Source organism: Mesoplodon mirus (assembly GCF_964341445.2).
Source record: "Mesoplodon mirus genome assembly, chromosome: 9".
Classification (NCBI taxonomy): Eukaryota; Metazoa; Chordata; class Mammalia; order Artiodactyla; family Ziphiidae; genus Mesoplodon; species Mesoplodon mirus.
In genome coordinates this window covers 47,151,750-47,164,048 of record NC_138985.1, presented here as the reverse complement: position 1 = coordinate 47,164,048, position 12,299 = coordinate 47,151,750, and the positions used below count along the sequence as shown (strand labels likewise).

Below are 12,299 nucleotides of genomic sequence, written 5' to 3'. Positions count from 1 at the left end.
ATAACAAAATACATAACACAAGCTCTACCTTCTGCAGGCAGACATTTGTACTGCTATTTCCTACTGTGAAATGACATTTATGAAACAATCATTTAATTTCTTTTTAAGACAACCACAAAACCATAGACTTTTCTAAACACAATGTGGTGGATTTGGAAGAAGTAAATGTGCTACATCTTTTACTTTGCAAGAAGTAAATTACTTCAAGTAATTCAATTACTCTACTGAATAAGCACGCAAAGCCAGACTAATAAGTGCAAGGAAGCTTGCATTCATTTGGGAAGGATAGTCTAAGAGCTAGCTCTGAAGTCACACCATTAATAACAAAGTCTATTTATAAGGTTTCTAAGGTAAAAGTTAAGGGGACATGTAAAAGTTAAGGGGGCATTCTCTCTAGCAAAAATAACAAACCAGCAGATTTTTTAGATATATTTTGTTCATATGGGGTGTTTGTTTCATAATTTTCTAAGTTAATAAAAATATGTTAATATTCATAATAAAATACCATTATTAACATTACATAAATGAATTTATCTCTTACTTAGGACAATGAATAACTGTTGACTAAAGTCATCATCCCAAATGACAGGTACTTGTTTGTCAGAAGTCCACATTGCCAAAAACAGTATTGCCTCTGCTACTAAAGTCTAGTGTAAAAGTGCAGTACACAATTTTCCTTTATTCTCTAGTCCCACCCCAAGGAGTCAAAAGTATCTCAAAGAAGTTTAATTTCCTCCTCTTTAATTTTTTTTTTTTTAATGAATTGAAACTTTCTTGTCAGGAGTGGAAAATTCCATGGCAGCCATGGCCAGTAAAACTGTAGATACCTTTGGTCCAACACTGCAGACCTAGCTCCATAGTAAAAATTGGCAGGGACCCATGTGTATTAAAAGTAGAGTGTCCCCAACTCATTTGAAAATTTACCTACTTCAATTATCCCTCCAACCTATTGCAATTTGATTTATAAACTGCTGTTTCAACAGAATAAATGAACCCATTAAAAACAAACATACTGTAGATATTTATATCAGGAATAAAATTTCTCTGGGGAGGATGCAATTTATGGAAGCAGAAACATTGGAAGGAAGTAACAAATTGAAGTCCCGATTTTCTAATGAAGGATTGGAAACTGAGTTCTGCTTCAACAAGCAAGAAAAAAAAAAAGTAATTATTTTTCACTCATTAGCATTTCAGTCAGTAGCAGGATATTTCAGAAGTTTCAGATAGATTTTTAAAAATTGATTTAGTCAATATTTTGTTTAGTTTAATTTTTTGTAGTGACAAATGCAAGTAATTGATAGAAAGGCAGATTATCTGCATATGATACACTGCATTTAACTACAATAAATACACATATCTGTCTATAATTTCAGGACTAGATTCTGACTAGGAAGTCTGCCTCCTGGATTCCAGAAGAGTAAAACAGATGCAGGCCTGCCCAGAATCTGGTTCTTAGGACAGATGGACTTTTATTACATATCATGGTCTGTCCGACAGGCTCGTAAACAAGGTACAATCTTGTCTATGATGAATATTTTCCCTTACATAAAGATTTGAAAAGATACACATATATCTTTTCCATCAATATGGTAAGTATGCTACCAATCTTCAAGGTACTTTGACTTTTATGTAATAACAAAATTGAGATCCTCAGATAAACATTGTTTTTCCTCAAAGTCTGCACACAGCATTTCCATTACATGAATGGCAAAGTGGAAAAACATGTTCATGGTTGCACTTTGATTTCCCCAACTTCTTTTTTCAGAGGCCACATGTCTATTTCAAATTATTATCCAAAGTATAATTCCTCACAAAGGGATTAACAAATGGTATACTACCATTTTTCTTGCAATCATGTATTTTAAGGACGTGGCAAGCCCCTGTTGTTGGTATAGAAAGTGAAATTAGTCCCTCGGAGAGGGTATGATCAATGCCGTGTTAATCTAACCTTCAGCTGTTAACGATTTGCAGGAGGATTCCCCTTGATGCTGTGGCTTCAACTGAAATATTGTTCTAAGAGTTTCTGTCAAATCCCCCTTCTCATCTTGTGCTGAAAGGGGATTGAGGGGAGTGCATCCTGAGGATCAGCTTTCCTTCTCTGCTTATATCTGTGAATTTTTTTAAATAGCAACAAAGTAAACAAAAATATTTAAAAATTTTATTTTCAAATAATTTGCTTTGCTGAGATCTTTCACATAAGACTACGAAAGATAAAATTCTTTATAAAACTTACAAAGTTATCCACATTTCATAATTTAGGATTGTGAACAAAAAAGAAGATGCTGTTCTCATTCAAAATACAACTATAGAAAAATATGCTCCAAATTCAAGTTCACAACCTTTTCCCTTTCTTTCAAAGGGCACCAGAGTTCAAGCTTGTGTTAGCTTAAGGAGTGTTATGAGTAGTGGGATGTGAAGAAAAAGAACTGCAGGCTTATCCCTGAAGGACTGGTTTGTTTTGGTTCCTCTCTCTCTCTCTGTCTCTGTCTCTCTCTCTCTCCCCCATACCCCGCCATTTCCCTTATATTTGGGGGTTTCTTTTTTAGCAGAAATATCTATTTACTCATTGGGTCTCCTGTTAGAACTCTGTACCTTTTTTTTTCTTTTAATCACAGTGTTGAACAGAAATAGAGTACTGAGGATACAGTTTATATTTCTAGTTGTTACAATATTATAAGAGAAGAATCTAATCTCACTTGTGACCAAAGTCAAACTTAAGAAAGTAAAAGAAATGCTGAAGCATTCATTCAACTTGATGTCTCCCTGAGTTCTTAATAGATTCATTCCAGCTCAACAAAATATGTGATCCATAATTGTACCTGCAGGGCACTTCTCAGTTATCAAGTTATTTTGACAGTTCATCAACCGTCCAATTTCCATAAACCTATTCACTTAACTTTCTCAGAGTGAATTATTGTAACCAACTGGGTATTTTTCAATAACCAAATATACATGTCCCTTGAGTATGTTGAATGTATTTCTTGTTCAGTTCTGCTCAAGGCAGACATGAAATAGAGGAAATTATGGGTAGTTGTAAACTCTTAATTAGAGTATTCTGGAAATTAACTGAGAATAATTTGAGATATTATTCTCTGATTCTGACAGGAATGTGCAACCATATGAGTAGTTTTTTAGAGATTCTTATGATGATTATTACGATTACTATTTTATAACTATTATCCTATCTTTTTCATAGTAACATTTATGAAAAATATTTTACATTTAGGTTTACTTTCTATCTAAACAATTTTATGCAATTACATGAAATTATTTTACCTTTCCTCAGATATCATTAAGTTTTCATTTTATTTTTAAAAAATCCACCTTGGTTTCCCACTGGGCGGTTCATACAAACATTCCAAAGCAATGAGCACTGGTTAGAAGTAAAGCTCTTAAAACAGTAAAAGCAGCAATGGGTGGGAAGCAGGAATGAGAACATTCTTCAGCAAGGCAAAGCACAGACTTCTAAGGGAATCTTCCCTTACCCTCTGCTCTTTGGAAAACTCTCATATACTGAAGAGCCTTCCATTCATTGGTATCTCCTCTAAACACACTACAATTTACTTTCTAAACAGTAGTGGGTCATTTATTGTTTACTGTTTTTTGGTCCCTTCATCCTCAGACTTCACCATCAACATAACACTATAGGAATGTTAGGTGTTTTTTTTAAAAAAAATCGACCATGTATCAGACATCATTCCAGGCATAGGAGTTAAAACTAAAAGAACACCTGTTTCCCAAGTTGCATGCAAGCCTGCAGGAAGGGCAAACAGGTAAGTTTAATATCATGTGACAATTCTATTATGGGGTAAGCACAATACTCCACGGTGAATAGAGCCCATAGTGAAGTGGTGCCTAAAATAGGGTTGGAAAACAGGCAAGGTTTGCTGAAGAGTATGACTCTTTAAGAGAAGTCTATGCTTAGACTTAAGAAATGAATGGGAGTTGGCCACTCGGATGACCACGTGAGACATCTGGGTAATGGCAAGTAGCAGAGTATGGAGGGAACAACTACTGCAAAGGGGGAAGAAGAAAGAAAGGACCAGAAGCAAAGCTGGATAAACAATGGCCTCCATAGATCAGGCAAGAAATATTCCTCAGGCTATAAGGAACCTATGAAAAGTTTCCACCAGATTCACATTATGGAAATGTTTGGCTGTAAATGAAGTAGGACTAGAGACAATGATACCACTTAAGAGACCACTGTAGTAATCCAGAGCTTTGTATGACTTTGAGTAGGGAGTGTCTGCACCCCAGATTGCTACAGCATGTGAATTTACCTGAGGCCAAATTAATTTTCCAGTAGATAACTACAACGTCACTGAGGCCTGGGACTAGCGTAATACAAGTAAAACACTTGTCGTGGGCACAAAATTTAAGAAGGCACCAATAAATTCAGTAATTAAGATAAATAATACTTAGAGCAATATTTTTAATAACAAATGTAAAAAATTCCATGATGAACAAAGCATCAAAAGGTTAAATAATGACAGTAACTGAGTTATTTGGGGATGTATGTGAAAATAGACCAGTTCTCCATACAATGGGTTTCTTTTCAATCTTACTTGGAGAATTTCAGTTTATTCACTCAGTGTTGCTAACCAGCTAACTCACCTCGGAAGCCGAGACAGAACACCGGCTGATATCGATGTTAAGGCATCATCCAAAGGACCCGATGGCTTCCCTTTGTGAATGCAGCTGACAACCAGTTCAAGCAGCATCAAGGAAATAAAAAATGGAGTTGCCTGGAAAGGAAATTGCAGAAAAGAGATGCTATTGTCCTTGGTATGAAATTCTTCCAAGTTTCCTGATTAGTCATTCCCAAAGTGGGAGGCCCAGAGTGATAGTTCTTAGCAGAAAAGGTATATACCTATCCTAGAGGATCACTTCCTCCCAACAGGCAAAGAAATGTGATTATTTCAGACACGCACTAAACAGGTGCTCAAATTCTATCATCCAGTTTGGACATGAAATATAACTATAGATGTAACAATGATTATTGTGCCAAGAAAATAAAAAGATTAGGCAGGACGTGTTTCAAGTTAGATCTAAAAAAATACATTTGAAAATAAGTGCAATAATAAGAAGTCTATTATCTACATGCCTAAGGCCCACTTTAACAGGCTTTCCTTAAGGATGCACATGATTCTAGTTTTTCATATTAGAATTACAGGAATCACAGAATTGAAACTGTAAGAACAAAATATTTGCTTCTGAGTATTTCAGAGAATGAGGTCATTTTAAATGCTTGTTTTAGGCATCAAGTTTTATTCATACAGTATTTTTTTCTTATATCACAGAAAAAAATTCTTGTCATCCACAATTGATGACAAATATTGGACTAGGTTTGGTATCATAATATTAAAATAAAATGATTTATGAAGATGCAAGTATCACATTTTTTTCTTTAAAAAATCAGAAAGAAGGAGTGATATCAAATCCTGAAAAAGTTATAGGTTTCACTCATTTGGAAGCTAATCATGAGTACTGAAGTTTTCTAAACTGAACTCCCAAGAACATATTCTCTGATGTCATTTTTTTTTCTATTTCTGATCTCAACTAGTAAGTGTTGTAGGAACAACTTTGACAGGGTGGGGAACTTAAACATTCAAGTTCTAATTCTGGATATTTCCACTTCCAATCATAGGCAGGAACCGGAAGTGAAACATGCCTCTGAACACCTGAGTTTCAAAGAAAACTTGGTTTAAACTGAGACTTGGGAAGTCAGGGTTGAACTCAGTCAGCTGTGTATCCATTCTGCAGAACTATGCTGCTAAAATAAAGAGCAAATCGTTCCTGGGAGGTGGTAGACAAGTTTTCCCTTTAGAAACAAAATTGTTACAAAGTTTAGTGATGTCACATAACCACTAGGTACTGAGCTTCTAACAGCTAAATTTGTAAGGCCACTGTGTCCAGGAAAACTTTTTTAAAGTTTTATCACAGTCTGGAGTAACATATCAGGGAAGACAAGTTTAATAGGAGAAGATGGTCATGGATACTGCAATGGAGATTCAATTCAAGTGGAATTCTGCTTTTGCCCCATGCTTTTTTGAAACTATTATTTTTTATTAGAATTATTTGAAGAATGAACATGAACGAAACCCCAAAATGTATAACTTACTTCTTATTAAGAGAAAAGCAAGAGTAGCCTCTTCCCAGAGAGTCTCACCCATTTTTTTTAACATCTTTATTGGAGTGTAATTGATTTACAGTGGTGTGTTAGTTTCTGCTGTATAACAAAGTGAATCAGCTGTACATATACATATATCCCCACATCCCCTCCCTCTGCATCTCCCTCCCACCCTCCCTATCCCACCCCTCTAGGTGGTCACAAAGCACCGAGCTGATCTCCCTGTGCCGTGCGGCTGCTTCCCAGTAGCTATCTATTTTACATTTGGTAGTGTATATATGTCCATGCCACTCTCTCACTTCGTCCCAGCTTACCCTTCCCCCTCCCCGTGTCCTCAAGTCCATTCTCTACATCTGCGTCTTTATTCTTGTCCTGCCCCTAGGTTCTTCAGAACCTTTCCAGATTCCATATATATGTGTTAGCACACAGTATTTGTTTTTCTCTTTCTGACCTACTTCACTCTGTATGACAGACTCCAGGTCCATCCACCTCCCTGAGAAAACCATAATTCAAAAAGAGTCATGTACTACAATGTTCATTGAAGCTCTGTTTACGATAGCCAGGACACAGAAGCAACCTAAGAGTCTCACCTTTTGTACATAATCAGGCACCTCTTCCAGGGTTTCAAATGACGTTTCATTGGGCTTCATCACGTAAAACATCATGCGAATTCCCTGGGAAACCGAAACATCCTGTTGGGCTTCTGGGTTCTTCATCTCTGCCCTTGTCTGACTCCCAGCTGGAGAGTATTTGTGATTCAGTGGTTGAAGCCAGAGGCTGAACAAAGAGGACGAGATGTGCTGCACAGATCAAGCCCTTTGTCAGAGAACAGCTAAAAACAAAGCCCCACAGAGCACAGCCAACAGCAGATTCTGTGTGGAGAGACAGGAAAATACAAGGATCAATCAGGAACGAGTTCAGAGTTCAGGGACGCTGTCTCAGAAACAGCGCACGTGGGGGAAGGGGAAGGGAGGAAGGGCTGCTGCCCAAATCAAGGATAAACAGTGGAGTCTGGCAGCAGGTGGAATAATTTATCATTAAAAAAGAAAAAAGACAAACAAACAAAACCACATGATCCCTCCTTGGAAAGGAGAAGGAAAAAAAGTGATAACAGGTGAAAGTTCGCTCTGAAAAAGTGGGTGGAAATTCAAAACTCGAATCACATGAGGAAAATACATTTTTTTCTCTCCCTTTTGAAATTCACATCGTGTTCAGGTTTGTAGTCTCCCCAAAGAGTCACATTTCCTGAAAAGACAAGGTGTTCTAATCTCACTTAATAAGACTAAGCTCAAAAGTTAATAAGCACTGAATATATCTTACTGGTGACTGCCTATATATTTCTGGATGTGTATCATGTTAATGTCTGAATGTTTGAAAACCAATTTAGGGGCATGTAGCTTCTTGCATGATTTGCATTGTTTAATGGATCTCAACTATTCACATCTGTATTCTTCTTAGCACTAATGGGGACTCTGAAGAAGCTGTTAAGATGTTGCTGAGAGACCTTATCTCTGTTTTCCAGGAGGAGTATATGTTGACTGTGCCTCTTAGGTAGACTAGAAAGCCCTTAATTGATTGCATCACCAGTGAGTAAGTAGAGCTTTCCTGAGTAGCCCTCCACCTAGAAAAGCTGTGGTCATGCTTTGGCTACCACCTCATCTTTTAAAAATGTTTATGTAGATTTAATTAGATTATTAATACATGATTGTTTTAGGAGAAATAAGTAGATACTATAGATAAGCAACAAATAAGTTACTACCCAGAGACACTACTAATATTTTGATATATGTATAATCAGTTCCACTGTCATATGACATACTTGTTGCTAAAAATCACTGCACTATGCAAGTTTGTGCAATAAAAACCATGGGGCTAATGAGAAAAATGGGATTAGAGTGCAATACTCAAAAATGTCTTAATGGTTCACAAGTAGAAAAAAATCGGAACCTAATAAAAATGGTAGCACGCTTTTACACATGCATATGTCGACTTAAAAAAAAATGCACAACTTAAGAGTTGCAAGTTTTATCTGGGGCAAAATGAGGACTATAGCCCGGGAGACAGCACTTCAGATAGCTCTGAAAAACTGCTCCAAAGAGGTAGGGGGGGAAGGTCAGTATATATGTGATTTTGGTGAAGGGGTGTACATGCAATCAAGCACATATTTTTTGTAGAAGGTTTCTGCTAGTCTCGTGATGGTTACTGCTAGTCACGAGGAACGGATGTCGCCATACGGGATTTTAGTGCTTTTCTAGATATGAGGAGATACAAGAATTGGGCTCATAAAATCGGCTCCTGAAAGTATCTAACTATCTGAAGACCTGTTTTGCCAGTTTTTCCCAGAGCACAGAGTGCCTCATTTCTGCTCTCCACCCTGAGCTCCTTTCAGGGGGTGTTGAAAGTCAGCAGCTGCAGCAGCACATGATTTAATCCTTGTAGAGGTCGATGGCAAGTGCCAATGGCAAGTGCCAATTTGTAGTTGACACGTTATATGGTGAAGAAATGCATAAATACTACAATAAATATGGTATTTCATCTTGAAAAAGACCTGACCTGACCTCTGTTCATGGAAGCGGGCCTTGGAAGAGTTGCAGATTGTGAGTTACTGTGGAGTATGGGAGGAGGCTTATCTGCAATCATACAGAAAGTTGTAAAACCAGAGGTCAGGATACCATAGTTCATAACACATAGGTAGACTGGGGACACTGGTAGATGTTTAAGGTGCACGCAGATGCGTGCATTTTGTGTCTTCCTAAGCCTTTCTGTTTAGTTGGGTGCTACCTTTAGTATTCACCTGGAATTTATCCCTGACAAAATCACATACAAACATAGGTGGCACACTCAAATTATTCCGTAATATATTAATCCTGTTGAAACAAATTTGTACTTTCAAAATATTGCAGAACTGACTGTACTTTCAGGGGATTCCCATTACAAATGAATACATATGGACATACATATTTAATGAAAGTGATCGTATTAGACACAATATTTTATTACCTGCTTTAAAAATTCTTTGAAATTACGAATATTATGCATCATGGGAGAAAAAAAAATCCAAACATAGAGGTATATAAAGTAAAAAGTAGGAGCACACCTTCCCCTCAAAAAATACATACACGCCTCCCTTCAACTTCTCACTAACAACTTATCCTGGAGGGTATTTTGTCATAACTGTTTTTCCCTACAAACGTTAATTGTTATCATCATTATTATTATCATCATTTAACATTTAAACACACACACATTGATTTTTTTAAACTGACCATATTAAATAAAGATATAGCAACTTTCCCTCTTGAAGTCAACAACTTATCAGGAAAATTCTTCCACTCCGTATATGGTGAAACAGCATTTTTTTTTTTTTTACTGGCTGCACTGCTGTGTGTGTATTCCAAGCAGGCAAACAAAATGATTTAAAGTATTTAAAGTAGAGAACTTTAATGCAAAGAATTAATGACAGAGATGATGAAAGAAGTAAAAAGCCAAATGGGAATAAAGAGGCAATCTAAAGGTTAATATCAATAGGAAGCCACTAGCAGCCTTAAACTATAGATGGAAAAAGAGGTTATGTGAGTAGAGCTTGGGGGCTGTGGTCACCCAGGGAAAGTTAGAACCATGATGGGCCTGTCAAGGAAGAACAGAGAGGGGATGAAAAAAGTAGTTCCTGCCAACCAATCTCCGAGCAGTACTTCCCCTTGGCCTAAAGGAGCCCAAAGCCAGGTGAGGGAGGATCCTAGGAAAGGAAGTCTGCAGGGGGCAGCTCCTGGAGAACACAGCAGGGAAGGAGAAGGGGAGGACTGGATCTAAAGAAAAAGTCAACCAAGGGCCAGCACACCATCATAACTGTTTCTCCACTGTTGTGCAATTAAGTGTAGTCTTGCAGTTGGCTTAATAAGTTTAATACAGCAACGAACATCACGGTATAAATATCTTGTACACTTGTGCACATTTTTGAATTAGATTTCTAGCAGTGGAATTATGTTGTTGAAGGCTTTATAAAATTTATATTTTGAAAGTCATGCCAACTTCACCTCCAAAATTGCATTTCCCTCTTGCTAACGCTGGCTACTATCAATCTTTTACAGTTTTTAGCCAATTGATTGGTGAAAAATGACATCTTGTTTTAATTCGCATTTCCCCAGTGACTTTGAAAATCTTTTCAATACATTTATTAGCCATTTGTTTTTCTTTGTGTGTGATTTACTTTTTAATACATGTTGCACATGATTTTATTATATTGTCTTTTTGTATTGATTTATGGGCTATTTCTATTCTATATATGCATATATTTCTCTCATCTATGTGGTAAATGTGCTCTCATTTTTTATTTTAACTTTGCTATAAATATGTTGTCATACAGTGATTGTAACTGTGTGTGTGCTATTATCTTTTATTTTATTATTTCTGACTTTGGGTCTTGCTTATAAATGTTTTTTCACCAGAATTCTGTAAAAAAGATGTTTTATATTTTCTTCTAGAATGCTTTCTTCTAGGATTTTTAGGCATCATTCCTTTCATCAACTGGAATTTAGTTTTGTAAATGTTATGAAGTCATTATTTCATGTTATATCCTTCCTAACTCCCTTTGATGGATCTTCTTCCCATACCATTAGTTAGAGTCAATACTTTTCACACTATTCTTCTACTTAACTGGACTATTTCCAGGCTCTCCACTCAGGTCTACTGATGTGTGTGTCTATTCTTGTGCTGGTACCATGCTGTCTTAATTACTGTATTATCGTAATAAGTTCTGGTAACTTGTAGAACAATTGCTCATTTATGAATATTGTTTTTCAGAAATTGTAAACTTTTTTTTCACATTTGCTCTCATGAATCTATTAAGACTAAACTTGAAGGAATTCTTTTGGTATTTTACTGGAACTTCACTAAATTCATGATTGATTTGGAAGGACTGACATCACAGGCATTCAATAAACTTGTCTGGAACAAATGAATCTATATACTACAATCATTTAAACTTAACTCTGTATTTAAATGATGCTAATGCTCACTACCAATCCTTGTTTTCCTTATTTTCTCCATTCTTTTTTTTTTGTACTGGCTTAGATTACAAAGTTTTCTTTCTTTTTTCCAGAAGTTTACATATATGATCACACGTTATACTATAATATTTTCTTACCTATATATGTGAGGAGTAACTTAGCTAAATATAAATCTCTAGGTCAAAAATGTGTCCCCCCACAAAAAAAATTCAACAGAGACAAACACTTTCACTGGAAATCTGTCAGGTGAAGCCAAGGTATGTAGAACAGAAGATGTTAAGCCTTTACCTGAACTAGAAAGAGGAAGCCCAAGATAGTTCCAGGTGCCTTTCTGCCCAAATATCTCAGTCAGAACTTCCTAGTCAATGGGGCCTTGCTGGCAGTCCCTTCTTTAATCCAGTTAAAGTGGAAATGCCTGGGAAGAGCCTGATATGAGTAACAAGCATCTCATGAGAATGCAAGACATGAAAACCTGCTACTCTTAGTGCCCACATTTGCAAATAACTCAGCACAAAAAGCCATCAGAAACTTTTTGTAAAGAAAAATCATTTAAAAAACTGATTAGGAACCTCTAGTGATATTGATAACTGTCCATTCCTATTGATATTAGGAACCTCTAGTGATACTGATAACAAAGAGAAATCACAGTAATTTAAACAGGGAAATTATAAAGAATTGTCAGCTATAATTGGGAATTGGAATAATGACAGAGTGACCAATAAAATTTAAGGGAACTAGAAAGAGCATAGAAATAGCAGATGAAAGGGGCAGGCAGTACCTCTAGGGCTGGACTAAGGAACTTGCCAGAAATTGTATTGGAGGAGGACAAGACTGCTGGTTGACCCCACTAGCTTTGACCCAGCTGGAGGCACTCAGAGGCTTCTCACCTCCTCCCCTGTCCTTGGAATACATATACCTTCTGCCCACCGTTCCCACAGCTGGAGCCATTTTCAAGGACACAGTCTTGAGAGAGCAATGTGTTGTTGAAACGTCTGGACTGACTAGTGACTGAACCAGTCAAGACCTCATATAAACTTTTAAGATTCTGGCAGATGGGTGCAGAGATCTATTTGTTCTGTGGCTGCTGCAGACAAGCCTTGTATGTAAGTTTTCTTGCCTGTTAAACCTGCCACCTCCCAATCTGGAGTGGCCTCTTTCTTTGG

The 12,299-nt window shown here is 36.8% G+C and overlaps 1 protein-coding gene across 5 annotated transcripts in view; it reads right to left on the bottom strand.

Annotated features, from left to right (window-relative positions):
- The window catches only part of AGMO (alkylglycerol monooxygenase), a 347,764-nt gene extending 340,752 nt beyond the window's left edge, over positions 1 to 7,012 (bottom strand). The window contains exons 1-2 of one of the 5 annotated variants that reach the window (XM_082632052.1): positions 6,721 to 7,012; positions 4,615 to 4,745 (exon numbers count right to left, since the gene is read on the bottom strand). In XM_082632052.1, coding sequence (XP_082488178.1) covers positions 4,615 to 4,745; positions 6,721 to 6,846 — 257 coding nt within the window. In that variant the 5' untranslated portion in view covers positions 6,847 to 7,012. The remainder of the gene's footprint in view (positions 1 to 4,614; positions 4,746 to 6,720) is intronic. The other 4 variants (XM_082632050.1, XM_082632051.1, XM_082632054.1 and 1 more) reach the window with 4 other exon arrangements.
- Positions 7,013 to 12,299: the final 5,287 nt, after the last annotated feature.